The sequence below is a fragment of the Schistocerca americana genome, chromosome 3 (genome assembly GCF_021461395.2).
Source record: "Schistocerca americana isolate TAMUIC-IGC-003095 chromosome 3, iqSchAmer2.1, whole genome shotgun sequence".
NCBI classification, from domain to species: domain Eukaryota; kingdom Metazoa; phylum Arthropoda; class Insecta; order Orthoptera; family Acrididae; genus Schistocerca; species Schistocerca americana.
Genome location: NC_060121.1, coordinates 254,491,702 through 254,513,467, shown reverse-complemented (window position 1 = coordinate 254,513,467; position 21,766 = coordinate 254,491,702). Strand labels below are relative to the sequence as shown.

Below are 21,766 nucleotides of genomic sequence, written 5' to 3'. Positions count from 1 at the left end.
GTGATGTGCCATCAAAAAGTAAAGTTTTTCTTAAAGAATCTTTATTTATTCATCAATGCCATCTCCTTCTGAATAATCCTCCTTGTATATAATTCAGCTGTACTGTTGCTTGTCCAAATCTTGGAAGCACTTCTGGAACTCAGTTTTTGTTGTAGTGCTCAGCTCCTCCAGCAATTCTGTTTTTATCTCATCACTGGTGACAAAATGACGTCCTTTCGTGGTTCTCTTCAGCCTCAGGAATAGAAAGAAGCCAAAGGGGGCCATGTCTGGTGAATACGGTGGCTGAGGCATCATAACAGTTTTGTGTTTTGCCAAAAAATCATGAACGAGCATTGAGGTGTGAGCAAGAGCATTATCCTGATGCGATTTCCATGAGTGATTTTGCCTCAATTGTAGTTGTTTTCTTCAGATTGCTTCATGCAGATGGTGCATAACTTCCAGGCAGTATTCATTATTGACCATAAGGCAGGAACTCACAATTCACTATCTCATTGTAATCGAAGAAACAGTTAAAAGAACCTTCACACATTATTAAACTTGCCAAATTTTTTTCGGTCTTGGCTCTTTAGGCAGTTTCCATTGGGATGATTGGGCCTTGTTTTTGATGTCATACCCCTGTGCCCTTGTTTTGTTACCTGTTATAATCTTCTGTAGAAGTTCTGGGTTGTTGTCGATTTCATTCAGCTATTCCTGAGCGATGTGTACATGATGTCGTTATTGATTAAGTTCAATAATTTCAGAATAAACTTTGGTTCTACACATATCATTCCTAAAACGTTGCTTAGCATGAGGCACAGGATGTGCTGATATCATTAGCAACATCTATGATGGGGATTCGGCGATTTTCTAGTACTGTTTTCCTTACTACTTCCACATTGTCATAAGTAATTGATGTGCTAGGGCATCCAGGGTTGCCATATCTTAAACATCTTCTGAACACTCCTTGATGTTTGTACCACTCATAAACTCTTGTCTTACACATAGCAGATTCACCAAAGGTCACAGTCAACATTTGAAATGCTGTGCTACACTTTATTCAGCTTTTCAAGCAAGATTTGATAGAAATTATTTGAGCCATCTTTTTCGAAAGTAAAAATTCGACGAGCCCTCAAAAACACGTAGAAGCTTTCCATCTGTCAACAATAAACCAAACATTCAAAACAGCTGAAAACGCACATACATCAGAAACATGTGTACCGTCAAGATAAGAATAATTAAAAATTGTATCAATAAAGCTTGCGAAATTCTAAAATTCCTGTTACTTTTTCATCACACCTCATATAAATACCAGTTTGGGCTATGCAAAGCAACTACAGAAGAGCTCTTCCATGCTAAGGACATGTACACTGAAAAATCAGCCAGTACAACTGAAGAGAGACTGTACATGAAGAACTCATGTTCAGTGGTGGTAATCTCTTGACACTGAAAAAAACTTAAGTAATAAGACAGTATTGCATCAGTTGCTGTTCTGTTTCTGTAGTTGTACTCTTCAGATACCAACAGAACCAGCCATTGTACCTTCTAATTATCTGACCGTAAAGCACCACTCCAATGCTTCTGAGTCGTGAAATATCAGTCTTCCTAGTTCTGTGTTCCTATTACCTGTCGTTATTGTCTACCTCTTCACCTACTGGTAGTGCTACTATGATACAAAGCAATGATCTGAATCCCGGTCTTGCTCACATAAGCCATCCCTCCCACAATTCAGCCACCAGATATAATTATTCTACTGGAAACAAATGTGAAACTTTGTTTGTCAGTGTTCGGTTTCATTCTATGACAGATATTTCACCATGGATCAGGATTTTTAATTGTGGTCATCAAAACTTTATCACTAGATTCTGAGTGTGTTCTTCCCCCCCCCCCCCCCTCCCAAAAAAAAAGCAAAGCTGAAATTGTCTTAAATAACCCTTTATTTTATATTTTAATGCCAATCTCTAATTTTTCTTGCTTTTACATGTACATTTGAAATAAAAATGGTATGTGGTAAGAAAAAGCTGTAAGAAGAAAATTGTAAAACAGGTATGCTAAACAGTAAATTCTATATTCCAGATCTCCTGAAGCAGTCAGTGCCCAGCCGAATTGTTGTTGTGGCCTCAGAACTCTATAGATTTGCCAAGGTTGATCTACAAAATGTAAATCCACTGAAGACTTTCCCTGGCTACCTTTACTATGTGTCTAAATATGCCAACATCATGTTCACATTAGAACTTGCCCGGAGACTGGAGGGAACAGGTAAGTAGAGCCACAGATAAATTGGAAAAAAATAATGTTGCTCTCAGCAAATGTGTTTATGGGAGCATAAAAAGGGACTGTAATTATTGTCCAAATTCATCAGAATTGCAAAACTTAATCATAGAAACTGCCTTTCTGAGGGTTTGCAGAAAATTTCTCCCCCTTGACACAAAGATTTGCAAAAATTGAAAGACTACATGTGATAATGAACAGATTAGGAACATGGCAATACACAAATAATTGGGATTATAGAAATGAATACAATCTCCGTGAGAATTCAGTATTATGTGAAGCCTTCCATGTGGTGCAATATAACAGCCTCTAAACACAGTGTAACATGAAATTGATGTATGCTAGTGAATTACTCAACCTGCAATGTGTATGAAAGTCCACAAAGTCTGAAACATGGCTGTTGGAAGACTATGATCAGTGAATTGAACGAATTACTGACTGTGTGACCAGGGTAGCAGTAGTAGTCACGGTTCTTTGAAAAAGTATTGCAGATACCCTGCTACATTTGGCTGGCTGTTGTCTATAATGTAGCATGTAAAACAGTGTCAGTACATGAGAGACTTAAGCTGGCTGATAAGTTTGAAGTTCAAATTGAACACACATTTTATCCTACTGTGTCCCAAAACATACCATGTTTATCGTAGCTGTCAGTCAGTATTGTAGACTGCCAGACTGTAATCACTTGGTAGTTTATGAGTACAGTCATCGTTGTAGGCAATTTTTAAATGGACATCACCTGAAAATCCTACATTTTGCCTCACCATGTGTCGCCATAGTTATATGCATTTGTTGTGTCTGGCTACTGAAAACTGATGCAGTGGCGCGAATACCACTAGTCCACCCTATGTCGGATGGTGCTGAACTGTTGACAGACAGTTAGACATCTGGTGCAGTGCTCTGGCTTCGAGCCAACACTTTGGTTGGAGTTGTGTGGTCCATTGTGGCCATGTGAACAGAATCGCAGTCAGCACGTGCTGTATTCACATCCCATGGACCTTTATCCTTGCTGCAGTAAATGTACACAATTATGACATGCTGAAAAGTAATGCCTCAGAATTTTTAATGTGAAAATCTTTAAATCTTTTTGAAATAAAACAAACATTATTAACATTCTACATCTGCATTCTTCACGTCTACGTATTTATTTCTCAACGTAGTCACCCTGATGATGAACACATTTCTCCCAGCAAGAGACCAGTTTGTTGATACTGTCACTGTTAGATTTGACTTTGTTGATGGAGCTGCAACCTCACATCAGCTTGCACCGCTTCATCACCATCAAAGTGAAGTCCTCAAAGACGTTCTTTCTGTGTTGAAAACAGATGAAAATCAGCTGAGGTCAATTTCGGACTAATGGAGGATGATCAATAACAGTTTGCCCCAAGAGCCAGAGTGCTGCAGATGTCGTAGGGCTCATGTGTGGTCTGGCATTGTCACTCTGAAGGAGAGGGTGCTCGATGTGTGTACAGACTCTTCGAATTCAAAAGTTGATTACAACATTACGTATTGCCATGTTACATGGTAAAATTTGTAGCCCTGTAGCAGCAGAAGGCTGCAAATAGGTAGATGTGAAGAATAAAGATGTAGAACATTTATAATGTTTGTTTTTTGTTTCAAAAGCTTTAAGAGTTTACACATAAAGAAATTAGAGGCCTTGCTTTTCAATACACCAACATAATTGGGTTTATTACAGCCTGCATCTTTGCTTTTTCCATCCCCATTGTAAAAGTTAGATTTTCAAAATGGTCAAGTGTTACGCTCTTATGAAAAAGATATTTGTAGTAAAACACTGGCTTCCATTGAACTGAGATATTATAACAGTGTTTCAGTATCTATCTACCAGCACACAGCACTTAAGAGTTGTGTATGATGCAAGGTGACAGTTATTGAACTATATATAAAAAGCGCAAATATGTTACAAACTACAGCATGCACACACCTTTTTCAACAAGTAAATGTCACTACAGATATTTGGATATAGGTTATGACATGTTCAATATTCCTGCCATCATTGGCGATGATGTGGCACAGATGAAATTGGTGATGATGTGGCACAGATGAGTAGCGATTTTGCAAGACCCACTGAAGTGTCAGAACATTGATGCTGTCGATGACCTCTTGAATGGCTGTTTTGAGCTTAGCAGTGGTTTTGGGGTTATTGCTGTACACCTTATCTTTAATATAGCCCCACAAGAAGTAGTCTCATATGTTCAGTTCCTGAGAATATGGCGTACAGTCGAGGCACATGTCAATGGCCTGTAGATACTCCAGAGCCAGAATGGGGTCCCCAATGTGCTCCTCTGTGACATCACTCTACTGCTTCGATGGGGTCGAGCTAAGTCTTGCATGAACCACATCTTGTTGAAATCACTTTGGATAATGGGTATGAAATTGTCTTCCAAAACATTCACACAAAACCTTCACACACTGTTTGGTAGTCACCGTGCCTTCAAGGAATATTACACAGATTATTCCGTGACTCGACATTGCACGCCACACAGTCACCCGTTGAAGTTGAAAAGGTTTCTTGATTGTGAAATGCAGATTCTCAAATGCTCTGATTTTGCTTATTGACGAATCCATCTGAATGAAAGTGGGCTTTGTTACTAATCAACCATAATGTGCATATTAATTCCCATCGTGCCCCCGCAGCCAACCATGCAGTTTGAACGTCCAAATGCAAACCATTCAGAAGTTGTGACAATTTTATTTCGTGTAGCTCAATAATTGTAACCCTGTATCTTTGAAACATTACTCTGTGTTTTGTGTCAGTTCTTATAATAGGAAATGCAATTCTCTTACAGGAGTCACTGTTAACTGCTTGCATCCAGGCATGATTGACTCGGGAATATTTCGAAATGTGCCTTTCCCACTGAATCTACCCATAAAACTGATTGCAAAACTATATTTCAAGGTAAGATTTGTCATTCACAAATATCTTAAATTCAATTTGTTTAATTCATTATTTGGTGATCCAGAATGAACAACTTAGACACCATTTTGTTGTGTTTTCGAGCAATGTGAAATGATAGAGGAAGACTGATTAGGGTATGAAGGTAGGAACTGAAACAATTTGTAGAATATTGACATCATGTGTAGTGTGAAAGAAACTATTTAAATTGCTCTCTTCTGTTTGTTGTCTGTCCATTACAACTATCCAAATTGATAATTCTGACTGATTAACCACCTTCCTATTTATTTTTATTCTAATTCTATGTATTCGCATAATGTAGCACCATATAACTTTTATATATACATGAAGGTCAAATCTGCATCAAAAGGAACAAGATTTCAGTCTTTTGAAGCAATGAAAGAAAAAGCAGCACGTAGCATCAAGGAGCTGAAAAAGGAAGACTTCCAATACTGTTTCCATCAATGGCAAATACACATGGAGAATTGTAGGGATAGAGGAGGAGAGTATATTGAGGGTTACAATAACTAAATATGTACATTTTTGAAATAAAATGCTTCGCAGCAATAGTCCCATTATTTTATAGCCTCATGTAAGAGAAGCTAATTTGCACATCAAAGTACAATATCCAGTAGCATGTATAAACACACAGTTCCAGTGTTACACAATATTTCCATTTCCAAATAAATGGAATACAATTGAGAAATGAATACAAACTCGTGAAATATTATTAATATCTAGACAGAAAAAAGATAAGATTGCTACTTACCATGAATATGGCACATTAAGTTACAGAAAGGCACAATTAAGAGACAGAGCTTTCGGCCACAGCCTTCGTCAGAAAAAGAGAAACACACACTGTTCATTCACACAAGCAAGCACATTCACACAATCAAGCACACATCACTCACACAAGACCTCCAACTCTGGCAGCTCAGGCCAGAGTGATAGTTGCATTCTGGTCCAAGCTGTTGGATTTGGCAGTCGTGTGTGAGCGAGGCATTTGTTGTGTCCATGAATGACGTGTGTTTCTCTTCTGATAAAGGCTTTGTGTAAGTATCTCTTTAGTTGTTCCTTTTGGCAGCGTAACATGTTATCTTTAATGTTTGTAGCAATCTACCTTTTCCTACATTGTTGATATTCCTACCTGGAGTTTCCATTGTTTGACTTCTAGGTGCATAGATGCTCATGTAATTATGTCTGTAGCAAATCTGAAAGATTATAGCAGAGAAAATGTAATTATACGTCCAACAAGGATGATACAAATGAACAACCAGTCATGTGAAATGCAGTTGTTTTCAGGGAAAATGGAAGTATTAGAGTGCGAGAAAAAACTTGTAGCTCCTCAGCCAAAATTCCAGAAATTTGGAGATCACTCGACTTACTCCACATTTACATGTGAAGCAGTAATTACCACTTACTGTGAAAATGGTAAACCAATGGGATAATGAAACTAAAGTTCCAGCAAAATGGATTGTTAATTAACAGAATTAGATGTGGAGTATCAGGGACACAAGTTCACCTTCCAGTTACCATCATAACGCAAATATTACACTTTCTTACAATTCCTAGACAAATTGAGAACTTAAGGACAAATTGGTCAATCGAATATTGCAACACGTGCAACAATGTAACAAGAAACATAGACAAAATACAGTTACTTTTGTTGTATCAATGAAAAGTTTAATCTCGGTTTATGTGTGCAGCTTACATTTGTTTAGAGCACAAGATGTCTCATTCAAATGAGGCAACCATCCATCAGATACCAATAGAGTGGATACGAACTCGTAATAAGTAATGGAAGTGGAAAATGTAAATAATGTAAGTAACTGGGACAAATTGACAAAGTAGATTAGTTAAACTATGATGCAAGACTTAGGCTGAGAAGCAACCCAGAAAACTGTTGCAGAATAGTTTTTTTAAAATGTAAGACAGGTATAGACTAATTACTAATAAGTGGAAAAAAGGAAAGACAGGATGGATATCTTAAAAAGGAGGCATGCGCTGTGGCACAGGATAGTAAGGGATAGGAAATTAGAAAATTTAATGAAAACTAGTATTCCTACAGGTAATATCAATTTAAGCAGCTGAAGCAGCATGCTTACCGGTATGTCGCAAGTGGGTTGGACTTTTAACACATTACGACACTGTTCACCGAGTGAGAAATACACAGCCGGCAGAAAGAAAAATGTGCCAGAAAACCAAGGGAGGGGAGCCAAGCATATTCATTAGCTCGTAAGACACGGTGCAAGAAACTCTATCGCTTACACAAGCATTTGTAGTGAGGATCTGATGCATCAGTTAACAACCTGTTAAGATAATATTGCAGAATGAGGACAACACGTGGTCATTATAAACTGAGCCGCACGTTATAGCCTCATGCTAGCTCACTTTAAATACTCCAGTTTTCCAGCTCCTGTCAGTTGGCCATTGGGATTGAGGGCTTCCACAGTAATGGCTCTCAGTTTTGTGTTTATGATACTGTAGTGAATCTGTGTGCTAGATGCTCCAGCACAGTCTATGAATGAGCGGAAGGTGTACTTGTGATGGTGGTCTCCACCTGATGAACTTCATGCTGCCTGCCATCTGACTGTCCTTCTCCCAACAACACTATATCACAGAATGCTGCCCCCACTGGACCAGAAAATTAAGCCAGAAAGCTAGTTATGACGCCTCTTGAGGCCCTTGTTCCTATTAAACACCCAGGTGCTGAAATCTACTAGGCTGGTAGGGAAGAAATCAACTGACCACATGACTACTGACACTAGGTACATCGCTGATGGGTCATCGAGGATTGTTGTAGATTTTTGAGTGGGACTGATGACACTTCAGCAGCCAGCGCGAAACCAAACTTTCATGTTGGACATGGCCACCATTTGCCAGACAGCAACACATCGCTGCACAGAGACCATTGACACCATTGTGTGGGCATGCGAATTCTGAGATGACGTAAACAGACATCAGCCAGAATAAAACGCGCAGCTGTGTGAAGAATCAGTTGGGGCTAGTATGGGAGAGCAACAAATTGTTAACATAGAAATAAATGATTGAACTTTTAATAATGTTCTCAAGGTGTATACAGTATGGGACAACCGGGTGATCCGGGAAAAACCTGGGAATTTTTTCACCCGGTAGAAAACTGGGAAAAACCCGGGAATTTTTTAGAAGTCCGGGAAATTATTTTTCTAGTTTTCAGTTAAATTTTTGCACTTGTGACTGTTGAGAAACAATACTCTAACAAAGGATATTATAATATTGCAGAAATAAAACATGAACCAACAAGAAAATTAAAGAGACATTTGGAGAAAAGAGAACCACTTGTATGAATATCAAGAGCTCAGATAGAAACCCAGTTCTAAGCAAAGAAGGGAAAGCAGAAAGGTGGAAGGAGTATATAGAGGGTCTATATAAGGGTGATGTTCTTGAGGACAATATTATGGAAATGGAAGAGGATGCAGATGAAGATGAAATGGGAGATATAATGCTGCATGAAGAGTTTGACAGAGCACTGAAAAACCTGAGTCAAAACAAGGTCCCGGGAGTAGACAACATTCCATTAGAACTACTGATGGCCTTGGGAGAGCCAACCCTGACAAAACTCTACCATCTGGTGAGCAAGATGTATGAGACAGGCGAAATACCCTCAGACTTCAAGAAGAATATAATAATTCCAATCCCAAAGAAAGCAGGTGTTGACAGATGTGAAAATTACGGAACTATCAGTTTAATAAGTCACAGCTGCAAAATACTAACACGAATTCTTTACAGACAAATGGAAAAACTGGTAGAAGCCGACCGTGGTGAAAATCAGTTTGGATTCCGTAGAAATGTTGGAACACGTGAGGCAATACTGACCCTACTACTTATCTTGGAGAATAGATAGAGGGAAGGCAAGCCTACGTTTCTAGCATTTGTAGACTTAGAGAAAGCTTTTGACAATGTTGACTGGAATACTCTCTTTCAAATTCTAAAGGTGGCAGGGGTAAAATACATGGAGCGAAAGGCTATTTGCAATTTGTACAGGAACCAGATGGCAGTTATGAGTCGAGGGGCATGAAAGGGAAGCAGTGGTTGGGAAGGGAGTGAGACACGGTTGTAGCCTCTCCCCGATGTTATTCAATCTGTATATTGAGCAAGCAGTAAAGGAAACAAAAGAAAAATTCAGAGTAGGAATTAAAATCCATGGAGAGGAAATAACAACTTTGAGGTTCGCCGATGACATTGTAATTGTCAGAGACAGCAAAGGACCTGGAAGAGCAGTTTAATGGAATGGACAGTGACTTGGAAGGAGGGTATAAGATGAACATCAACAAAAGCAAAATGAGAATAATGGAATGTAGTCGAATTAAATTGGGTGATGCTGAGGGTATTAGATTAGGAAATGAGACACTTAAAGTAGTAAAGGAGTTTTGCTATTTGGGGAGCAAAATAACTGATGATGGTCGAAGTAGAGAGGATATAAAATGTAGACTGACAATGGCAAGGAAAGGGTTTCTGAAGAAGAGAAATTTGTTAACGAGTATAGATTTAAGTGTCAGGAAGTCATTTCTGAAAGTATTTGTATGGAGTGTAGCCATGTATGGAAGTGAAACATGGACAATAAATAGTTCGGACAATAAGAGAATAGAAGCTTTTGAAATGTGGTCCTACAGAAGGATGCTGAAGATTAGATGGGTAGATCACATAACTATAGAGGAGGTACTGAGTAGAATTGGGGAGAAGAGAAATTTGTGGCACAACTTGACTAGAAGAAGGGACAATTGGTGGGATATATTCTGAGGCATCAAGGGATCACCAGTTTAGCATTGGAAGGCAGTGCAGAGGGTAAAAATCGTAGGAGAGACCAAGAGATCAATTCACTAAACAGATTCAGAAGGATGTAGGTTGCAGTAGGTACTGGGAGATGAAGAAGCTTGCACAGGATAGAGTAGCATGGAGAGCTGCATCAAACCAGTCTCTGGACTGAAGACCACAACAAAACAAAAAACATGAACGAGAGAGAGAAAAAGAAAATAAAACAAAACTCAAGTTGCAAAAGAAATGGCGGGCACAACTATCTAGTATTGCCGTGGTTCGGAAATATCGTTGTTCTGGTGCTAATGCACAGAGCAGTCTGGCTTGTAGGGAGGTGGATAGTCTCCGCGTGATCTGTGTTTACGTTTAGTGAGTTTGTTGTTTCCTCTTCATTTATTGCTCTTACGTCAAATGAAAACAAAATGGATTTCTGTGTCTGGGAGCTATCAAGTGAATTAAAATACATTCACATAATTATGGAAGGATAAAATATGTTACAGATTTTATTTCCACCTGTCTGACATTCAAGCATTAATCGCCTTGCAGAACAATGAAGTTATTTTTGTCGGTTTGCTAAAGAAATTTGGCTTTTGATAATATTTTACGCCGAGGCAGTCAATTTATTTGAAACAAAATGTTTAATTCCACACTATTGGCTAGTTTAAACTGCTCATTGCATTTCAAAATTGCATCTTTTCATCTTCTAGCATGTATGGCATTATGCCACAATAAAGAACCAAACATGAGATAATACAGCACTGGTACTCCAAGAAAATTTACATCTGAATCTTGACATAAGAATGTGCACTGGAAGCCGAATTAAAAGTTTTACACATACAAACATACAGTCTTCCTGAGTCATCGTAGCTGCGCAAGCTGGGTGATGCCTGCTATCTGGCACTCTCTGGCAGCTGCTGAAACGAACCTATTTCTAACAGGTTGCGGGGAAATATTTCAGATGGTTGTTTGAAAAGCATTACTTTCAAAGTAAATTTCCTTCCATGCAAGCTGAACTATGTGCGAGAATGTACGATTAATTTCTTAAATCACAGTGTTTGACTCTCATTCAAAAATCAACTATTTGTGGACGAACATTTAGGAAAATTTTGAGCCCATAAGATCAGACATTTATGTCGTTATTAAAAATTTTACTGGCACATTTGTGTGATGTATCTTAATGTGTAACATGCACAAAAAGATCAACATTATATGTGAAAGCTTAGCTTCTCATGCAGCTTATTAAACTTAGAGACCAATATTACATGTGAAAGCTTTGCTTTACGTGTAGCAACAATATGTATATTAATTTGAACCATTAACTTTTCCAATTTGTATATACATGCTATTTAACAGTGATATTGTTATTGGCTGACTACATCACGTGTCCTACGCTGTGAATATCCATTGTAATCTGCTGGCGAGATCACATGACACGAGCTATGACTGGCTTACTTAAGTGCATCACAATCTTGATTTCAATGCTTCGGAAAGTAACATGCAGTGTTTGGTGGAATTGAAATTTATACTTTCTGATAAACAGGACATAAAATCCTATCTGAGGCCTACGATCATTTTTATGTTAATAATTGGCAACCAATGCTGTACAATCACAATAAAGTCATGAGATGTTCAATTGACTCTTTTATTAGAACATGTTACGTGTTTCGAGATTACACCTATCTTCAGACATCACAAACTCCAACTCCTTCCTAACCAACCAGGCGTACAGCCTTGGCAACTCAGTGTCGAATAACATATGACTCCGGCACAAGCAGTCTTGAAGTACATGCTCTGTGTGTTAACGGATGTAGACCTTAGCGCCAGTTGCTTTTTGCACTATCGGTTCTACATGACTCTCTCCCAAGTAAAGCAAACAAGCTCATCATTCATATTCTCAATCATACTACTGCAAACACTGTACACAAAGAAGCTTTATAATCTGTATCATATCTTCTTAATCTGTACTAATAATAAAACTGTTGTGTCCATCTATTTGAACACGCTTCTCCAAAACTACTGGAAGAATTTTAAAGAGATTTTCACAGGTAACTTAAGCACAACTTGAGACACCGTATAGGCTTTATTTCATGACAATCAGATCACAGAAAAAAAAATTGTAATTGAAAGTTTTTTCGATATTAATATTATAAATGCGAAAGTAACTCTTGGTTGTTAAATGTTCAGCACTAACATGCTGAACTGATTTCTATGAAATTTGGTAAGGAGATAGCTCGATACCTTAGGAAGAGCATACGCTACTTTAGAAACTTTACATTATGCTTATTAGTTGGAAGAATATTTGGTGATCTAAGGAAAAACATCTACCTTTTGGAAAAGGTATTTATTCTTGACCTTTGAACTTGTTCATATTGGTGAAAATGGTTGTATTGATATGTGCTATGATCCAAAGTAATGAATACAAAGCTTATACAATCTTCATTGTGTTTAATCCATACTTCCACACTCTTTGCTGCATAATGTACACATTGTGTAATGTGTAGCTGCTTCAGTAGCATGCTTAGATGCACACTTCTGGTCATGCCCCTATGTATGCACTGCTCAGCAGCAGTGCTGCACATGGCAATGCATTGTGCTTTGAGGCAGCTTGGGAGAGGGAGAACAGGGAGCACATCCATGAGCTGTGCTTACACACACAGGCAGACGCATAAGAGGAATTGACCTTAATGCATGTAAAGTAGCTTATTTGCTCACCATCACTCATTGTAGCAACACTATAGATGTGTGAGTGCAGCTGCGAGTAACAGAAAGTACTTACATAATTATATGCCATCTCCAGATGCTATAACCATACAAATGAAGACTATTTAATAACAGTTTACAAATGGGAGTTACATAGTTAATTGTGTACATATTTAAGAGTAAATTCAAAAGGTTGGTAACATGAATCTGTACCCATAGCCAGTAATTTAAATTATGCTGTGCCATAAATAATAGTAATTAATTTTTGTATTAGTTCTTTAAAAATAACAGGATGATAATGGCTTCATTTTATGGGGAGACTCCTGAAAATGACATATGTTTTCAACACGGATTAACACTTTCTAAATACTAAATCATGAACTCATCTGCAAAACATTAGAATTTGTTTTTTGTGTCACAGACATTTTATATCTGCATTACATTAATTACTAAGTAATTGTAACTTGTTCATAGAACATTATTTTTATTTCCAGACTCCGGAACAAGGGGCACAAACAACTCTTCATCTAGCTATATCAGAAGAAGTAGAAGGTGTGTCTGGAAAGTACTACATGGATTGCATGGTAAGTTCCAGAAAATCTTGAATATCATCTTGTAATGTTTATATTTGGCTGTTCACAACGGTGTTTGTCAACTGAGCTGGAATTGAAAAATCCTGTACAATGCATTGGATTTTTTGAAATCTTGTTAATGTAGATTGCACATTTCTATGCGATATCATATTTGCTAATGATATAAAATTACAGCTTACGGCAGTACTCTCTAAAATAACACAGTGTCACCAATCCTGTAGTAATATAGAGAAGCTCTCAGGACCTTTACTTAGTCTCCTTTCTCTTACTGAAAGAATATTGGAAAATAGAGTGATGGAAAATTTTGGAAAGTCACTTAGAACACCACAAGAAAATGTGTATAAAATGTTAACGCTGGAGATTGAGTACCAGAAGAGTCTAAATCACATACTTTAGCCACTGGTTCACTTATAGCCCCACAGGAATAAGTATGTAGTTTGTCTTGTTAGTTTGTTTTACTGCAAGTGTTCATAGTAGGCGCCAATTCTTCGTATGTAAAGTTATACGCTTCTGTGCAGAACTTTTAATATTTTTAATTCTGATATGTGGCTGCTAATGACTACTGAAGGAAATTCTGACTTTGAAATGAACAGTCCTTAAATATGAATGTACAAGATGCTTCTCAATTAATATTAGTCTTCAAGGAGTTGTTGAGGAGAATTGAGGAAGTTTTTATAAGGAACTTATGTCCACAAATGTGCCAATTAGATGTAAAACAAGATTGAAGACTGCATCACTTTCAAACCTCCCACTTCACTGTGTCTGTTGTGTGCATATTTTGAAGTCTGATCTGTGCGCTCTACGGGAGCCCATGGCATGGGCAATATTTCTAGCACTTCTATGTGACAGACATACTTTTCAAAGTCAAAAGTGCAGCGCATTCTTGCAGCACCACATTCAACCCTCCTATTTGGAAGTGTACCAATTTCTCTCAGCCACTGTTGTAGTCAGATGAATATGTTATGTAACAATTACAGTATGGGCCAGTGATGACACACACTTCCAGTTTGTGCGCGTACTGTGAAGTGGGAGATTGGAAAGTGATCTGGTCTTCAAACTTACTATATATCCAAACTTTATATTTCTGAACATGGGTTCCTTATCAAAACTTTATGTACTAATTACCCTCTACAACTCCTAGAAACCTGCAGTAGAAATTGTGAAACACACTGAAAAGCATGCTCAACTTAATTGAGTAATAACCTGTTGTTACATCAACTACTATTATTATTATTATTATTATTATTATTATTATTATTATTACATATTTATTTATTCATTATTTAGTTATATTTTTATTATTTTATTTACTCATCCAAGGATCATATCACAATAATATAGGATTTGTTATCATAATGTAATGAAAATGAGTCGCTCCAGTATACATACATACAGAATATTCAGGGTGTTCAACTATTGTAGGTATGAACAGAAGGGGTGAATAGAGGACAATGAAACGAGCAGATAATTCTTACAAATATAGCTCCAGACCCCCCATGAACCATGGACCTTGCCGTTGGTGGGGAGGCTTGCGTGCCTCAACGATACAGATAGCCCTACCGTAGGTGCAACCAAAATGGAGGGGTATCTGTTGAGAGGCTAGACAAACATGTGGTTCCTGAAGAAGGGCAGCATCCTTTTCAGTAGTTGCAGGGGCAACAGTCTGGATGATTGACTGATCTGGCCTTGTAACATTAACCAAAACGGCCTTGCTGTTCTGGTACTGCGAAAGGCGGAAAGCAAGGGGAAACTACAGCCGTAATTTTTCCCGAGGACATGCAGCTTTACTGTATGATTAAATGATGATGGCGTCCTCTTGGGTAAAATATTCTGGAGGTAAAATACTCCCCCATTCGGATCTCCGGGCGGGGACTACTCACGAGGACGTCGTTATCAGAAGAAAGAAAACTGGCGTTCTACAGATCGGAGCGTGGAATGTCAGATCCCTTAATCGGGCAGGTAGATTAGAAAATTTAAAAAGGGAAATGGATAGGTTAAAGTAAAATATAGTGTGAATTAGTGAAGTCCGGTGGCAGGAGGAACAAGACTTTTGGTCAGGTGAATACAGGGTTATAAATACAAAATCAAACAGGGGTAATGCAGGAGTAGGTTTAATAATGAATAAAAAAAATAGGAGTGTGGCTAAGCTACTACAAACAGCATAGTGAACACATTATTGTGGCCAAGATAGACACGAAGCCCACGCCTACTATGGTAGTGCAAGTTTATATGCCAACTAGCTCTGCAGATGACGAAGAAGTTGATGAAATGTATGATGAGATTAAAGAAATTATTCAGGTAGTGAAGGGAGACGAAAATTTAATAGTCATGGGTGACTGGAATTCAAGAGTAGGAAAAGGGAGAGAAGGAAACGTAGTAGGTGAATATGGATTGGGGCTAAGAAATGAAAGAGGATGCCACCTGGTAGAATTTTGCGCAGAGCATAACTTAATCATAGCTAACACTTGGTTTAAGAATCATGAAAGAAGGTTGTATACATGGAAGAACCCTGGAGATGCTGAAATGTATCTGATAGATTATATAATGGTAAGACAGAGGTTTAGGAACCAGGTTTTAAATTGTAAGACATTTCCAGAGGCAGATGTGGATGCTGACCACAATCTATTGGTTATGAACTGTAGATTAAAACTGAAGAAACTGCAAAAAGGTGGGAACTTAAGGAGATGGGACCTGGATAAACTGAAAGAACCAGAGGTTGTAGAGAGTTTCAGGGAGAGCGTAAGGGAACAATTGACAGGAATTGGGGAAAGAAATACAGTAGAAAAAGAATGGGTAGCTTTGAGGGATGAAATAGTGAAGGCAGCAGAGGATCAAATAGGTAAAAAGACGAGGACTAGTAGAAACCCTTGGGTAACAGAAGAAATATTGAATTTAATTGGTGAAAGGAGAAAATATAACAATGCAGTAAATGAAGCAGGCAAAAAGGAATACAAATGTCTCAAAAGTGAGATTGACAGAAAGTGCAAAATGGCTAAACAGGGATGGCTAGAGGACAAATGTAAGGATGTAGAGACTTATCTCACAAGGGGTAAAATGCTGCCTACAGGATAATTAAAGAGACCTTTGGAGAAAAGAGAACCACTTGTATGATTATCAAGAGCTCAGGTGGAAACCCAGTTTTAAGCAAAGAAGGGAAAGCAGAAAGGTGGAAGGAGTATATAGAGGTTCTATACAAGGGCGATGTACTTGAGGACAATATTATGGAAATGGAAGAGGATGTAGATGAAGATGAAATGGGAGATACAATACTGTGTGAAGAGTTTGACAGAGCACTGAAAGACCTGAGTCGAAACAAGGGCCCGGGAGTAGACAACATTCCATTATAACTACTGATGGCCTTGGGAGAGCCAGTCCTGACCTAACTCTACCATCTGGTGAGCAAGATGTACGAGACAGGCGAAATACCCTCAGACTTCAAGAAGAATATAATAATTCCAATCCCAAAGAAAGCAGGTGTTGACAGATGTGAAAATTACCGAACAATCAGTTTAATAAGTCACAGCTGCAAAATACTAACGCGAATTCTTTACAGACGAATGGAAAAACTGGTAGAAGCTGACCTCGGGGAAGATCAGTTTGGATTCCGTAGAAATGTGGGAACACGTGAGGCAATACTGACCCTACGACTTATTTTAGAAGAAAGATTGAGAAAAGGCAAACCTACATTGCTAGCATTTGTAGACTTAGAGAAAGCTTTTTACAATGTTGATTGGAATACTCTCTTTCAAATTCTCAAGGTGGCAGGGGTAAAATACAGGGAGCGAAAGACTATTTACAATTTGTACAGAAACCAGATGGCAGTTATAAGAGTCAAGGGGCATGAAAGGGAAGCAGTAGTTGGGAAGGGAGTGAGACACGGTTGTAGCCTCTCCCCGATGTTATTCAATCTGTATATTGAGCAAGCAGTGCAGAAAACAAAAGAAATATTCAGAGTAGGTATTAAAATCCATGGAGAAGTAATAAAAACTTTGAGGTTCGCCGATGACATTGTAATTCTGTCAGAGACAGCAAAGGACTTGGAAGAGCAGTTGAATGGAATGGGCAGTGTCTTGAAAGGAGGGTATAAGATGAACATCAACAAAAGCAAAACGAGGATAATGGAATGTAGTCGAGTTAACTCGGGTGATGCTGAGGGTATTAGATTAGGAAATGAGACACTTAAGTAGAAAGGAGTTTTGCTATTTGGGGAGCAAAATAACTGATGATGGTCGAAGTAGAGAGGATATAAAATGTAGACTGGCAATGGCAAGGAAAGCGTTCCTGAAGAAGACAAATTTGTTAACATCGAGTATAGATTTAAATGTCAGGAAGTCGTTTCTGAAAGTATTTGTATGGAGTGTAGCCATGTATGGAAGTGAAACATGGTCGATTAACAGTTTGGACAAGAAGATAATAGAAGCTTTTGAAATGTGGTCCTACAGAAGGATGCTGAAGATTAGATAGGTAGATCACATAACTAATGAGGAGGTATTGAATAGAATTAGGGAGAAGAGGAGCTTGTGGCACAACTTGACTAGAAGAAGGGATCGGTTGGTAGGACATGTTCTGAGGCATCAAGGGATCACCAATTTAGTATTGGAGGGCAGTGTGGAGGGTAAAAATCGTAGAGGGAGACCAAGAGATGAATACACTAAGCAGATTCAGGATGTAGGCTGCAGTAGGTACTGGGAGATGAAGAAGCTTGCACAGGATAGAGTAGCATGGAGAGCTGCATCAAACCAGTCTCTCTCTCTCTCTCTCTCTCTCTCTCTCTCTCTCTCTCTCTCTCTCTCTCTCTCTGTGTGTGTGTGTGTGTGTGTGTGTGTGTGTGTGTGTGTGTGTGTGTACTGTGTGTGTACTGTGTGTGTTTATGCCATTTTTGTCCCCTTACGAAGGCTCTGAGGGGCAAACGATTCACCTCAGATGACGACATCCAGCTGTACATGCGGAACTGGTTAACATCGCAGCCCTGGGGAATTTTATGAGAACCATTCACCTCCTTGTGTCTCAACAGCCAGGGTCAATACTTCTAACATAGAGGTGCTGGTTTCTGTAATTATGCCTCCAGCTCGTTTCTTTTTGAATGCTCTTTATAGTTTGTTTGATATCGCAGTGTTTTATAGTCAAGTCTTGCACAAGCATAAGAATGTACTCAGTCTTCGTTGTCAAGAGTTTAAAGTGCCACTTCTGTGAACTATATTATGGCTGACGATGTACTTCTCCCACTTTGGAAACAAGACTGCCTTCATTAAAAGGTTGTATGTAGTCATGTAACCCATAGACCTACCTTTCATGATTGATAATATTATTTTTGATTGCACTGATAGTAGTGAAACTAGCCAGTAGTTTTCTGTACTCCCTGCATTACCATTTTGTACTAAGAGCTCAACTTATGCATGCTTTATATACTCTGGGAAAATACCTGACTTATAGGACACATTTATTACATTTGTTAAGAGGGGGTTTCTTTGCTGTTTATTCACACTTTCAGAGCAGAGACTGGAATCCCATCTATGCTTGTTGAGTTCTTATTCTGTAATTTCTGTATTGTCATGCTCACTTTGAGCTCTGTATGTGTTTTGGGCAGTATCAGAGAGATAGTCACTTACAAAACTTAACATTTACTTCTATCGTCTTTGATTTGTTTATTGCTGTACTTGTCTAACTTTTCCAGTAGGCAAATATGAAAGGCACTCAATGAGTAATGCAACACATTTTCTTCTGAAGGAGGTTGGATTTATTCAGGATTACAATACACCATATTATTCCCCAATATTTTGACTACAAAATGCTACTTTTCAACATAATCTCTATTCAGTACAACAGTTTTATGCCCCCTTATTGGGAGGGCCTGTATGCCGGCATAATACCACTCTGCTGGTTAATGTCAGAGCCAACATCTTGCTGCATCAATAATCTCCCCATCGTCCATTCAAGGCTTCCTGCAGAGTGCATCTTTCATTGGGCCAAACAGATGGTGCGAGATCTGGTAAGAACAGTCCAGGGTGGATGAGGACGAAAGCCCGATGAATTTTTGCGAGGTCCTTCAGGTACACAGGCTTATGGAGCCTTGCATTGTCATGGAGAAGGAGAAATTTATTTGCATTTTTGTGGTGATGAACACATTGCTGAGGTCACAGCCAGACAGGTTTACATGACCTTTATTGTGATTATGACAGATGCCTTGCCCAACAATTCGCCCTGCCTTTCATTCACTGCCAGGTCTCTGTACACATTTTGCAAGTGCCTAAGAATATCTGTGATGCTTTGGTTATGCACCAAAAGAAACTGTGACAGCTCTCTGCGTGGAACACACGTCCATTAGACTCCATTTTGAAGGCTGTGAATAGTGACGCTACCTATCAGAATGTCATGAAACTATGGTGGGTGAAGTGGGAATATTCCATGATGTCCCACAACAAATTCTGCTTTTTTGTCAGTGGAAACACCCCTCATAATATGGAATGTTATTTTCTGAATTACACACTATTTTGTCACTGAATGACTTTTTTTTCCACTCCCTTCCCCTGCCCCTCCAGCAAACAGCAGCAGCAGCCACATCATTATCCATACCTACTTTATCCCAGGTTTGTCAATACTCTAGAAGAAATATGTATTTTAAATTCTGAGAGGACATGTTGTTAGGCTTGCACAGCTTGAGTAATAACCTAGGTTTATGAGAGACAGCGAGTTTGTTGTGACATCCATAGAAATTGAGTTCAAAAGTTAGAATATTACCAGATCTCTAATAGTAATACAGTGTGTTTTGTAAGAAAAGGAAAATTTCTTTACTATTATATAGTGTTCAATTTTGTAGTTATTTGTAAATATGTACTGCAGCAAAAAGGAAAAAAATGTTCATGTACTAATTGTGGTAATATGGTTAAGGAGGTGTTACATCTAAATTACATGTTCCCTTTTCCAGGAAAGGGGCCTGTCTCAAGGAGTGCAAGACATGGCTGCTGCAAAGAAACTGTGGGAACTGAGTGAGGATCTTGTGAAACTGCAACCGTCAGATCCTCATCTGTAATTTTTCACTGACTGTTTTTTTTCATCTTTTAAATGTTTCCATTGTTTTCATTTTGACTGAATTCCATAGTTGTTACTCTGCAAGTATTATTTCTTTTGTTTAGAGTATGGTGGTGCAAAGAGACTTGTAATGGCCAGTATCTTATTTATGAATAAAAGAATCTCTGTGCCTTTTTGTGAGCATGCCTGTCTATCACAACTGGACGAATTGCAGCAAAAACAGTAATAAACAAATCTGAAAAGCCAGTGGTGTCTCTTGAAACTTTTACAATTTTCTTAAATTTCCTATAAAGCATACACACAAATCGGGAACATTCTGTTACTGGGGAGAATCCATCATGTTTTAAGATACTTGAAAATATGCAGGCTGCTTGTTATGCAAGCACTCGTGTGTCAAAGCCATTGTTAAATCAAAACTTTGTTAGACGGTACATTTATGTCACCTAATTTGTTCACATAAAGAGTACTCTTTTTAAAACTAGATGTTCCTTTGAGTTTTTCTGTTTTGTTGTAATACCATTGACTTTAGTGGTTATACTTTGATTGAGAAATGAAAATCAGAAACCACTTGACAGTTTGAGATGTGCTCTTGTGAAACTTAAGTAATCCATAACATGTGTTGCATGAGAGGTCATCTCTGTCTTGGCTTTTATATCAATGTTAGAAGTGAAACTAACACTTGATAATAATTCATAATATCTATTCAGTTAATGTTATCGTTAGGTCCATTACGTTCTGCAGTTCAGTGCTTGGTTAGAAATCTACCTACCCTTTTCTCACAATTCAGTGTAGTAAAGGGGGTGTGAAGCGTGGCAACTTGATTGTAATTAATAGTTCTAATGTGGAATCTTTGAGTCCTAGTTCCATTCCTTACAGAAGAACATTTTTTAAAATTTTTTTTAAGCAATAAATGCAATTTCAATAGATCCAGGTGAAAGGCAACACATTTATGCTCTGGAATATGTACTCGTATTTACTTTTGTAAGAAAAGAAGTAAATAATTGTACATCAAATATGGAAAATACATCAGATGTAGTTACACAGACGTATGTGTGGCATATCATTTTGTTTTTACTCTTAACATGGAACAGTATTCATAGTCATGTCAAGGGATTACACAAGAGGACAAAAATGGAGCAGGACAGGAATATGTCCACACGTGCAGGATACTGAGAATGTTGGCATAGGTGGATATCTGCTTTCCAGAAATTGCAATATGCAAGATATGTGTGAAGACATCACTCAGCTTAGAGTAAGGATTCATCCATTGGAGTTAAGTGAGAATGGGAGATAGTGTGATACAAAGTAATAGTTTTGATAGAAAAAGAAGGCAAGAATAAATTTCTGGATAACTTTATGCAAAATGTCTAACACGGGCATTAGCAGTGCTAGAATTTGTCAATCAGTGTGTATGTGATGAAAAATATCACAGTGGCTGGCCCAAGATACAAAGTAGGGGTAAGATTCTCTTATGTGGGGCATTAAGACTCAG

At 38.3% G+C, this 21,766-nt stretch overlaps 1 protein-coding gene across 3 annotated transcripts in view; it reads left to right on the top strand.

The window, feature by feature from the left end:
• Nucleotides 1-20,520, top strand: part of LOC124605570 (retinol dehydrogenase 14) — a 129,190-nt gene extending 108,670 nt beyond the window's left edge. For all 3 annotated transcript variants that reach the window (XM_047137345.1, XM_047137346.1, XM_047137347.1), the window contains exons 5-8: nt 2,053-2,235; nt 5,052-5,161; nt 13,147-13,236; nt 20,171-20,520. In XM_047137345.1, coding sequence (XP_046993301.1) covers nt 2,053-2,235; nt 5,052-5,161; nt 13,147-13,236; nt 20,171-20,275 — 488 coding nt within the window. In that variant the 3' untranslated portion in view covers nt 20,276-20,520. The remainder of the gene's footprint in view (nt 1-2,052; nt 2,236-5,051; nt 5,162-13,146; nt 13,237-20,170) is intronic.
• Nucleotides 20,521-21,766: the final 1,246 nt, after the last annotated feature.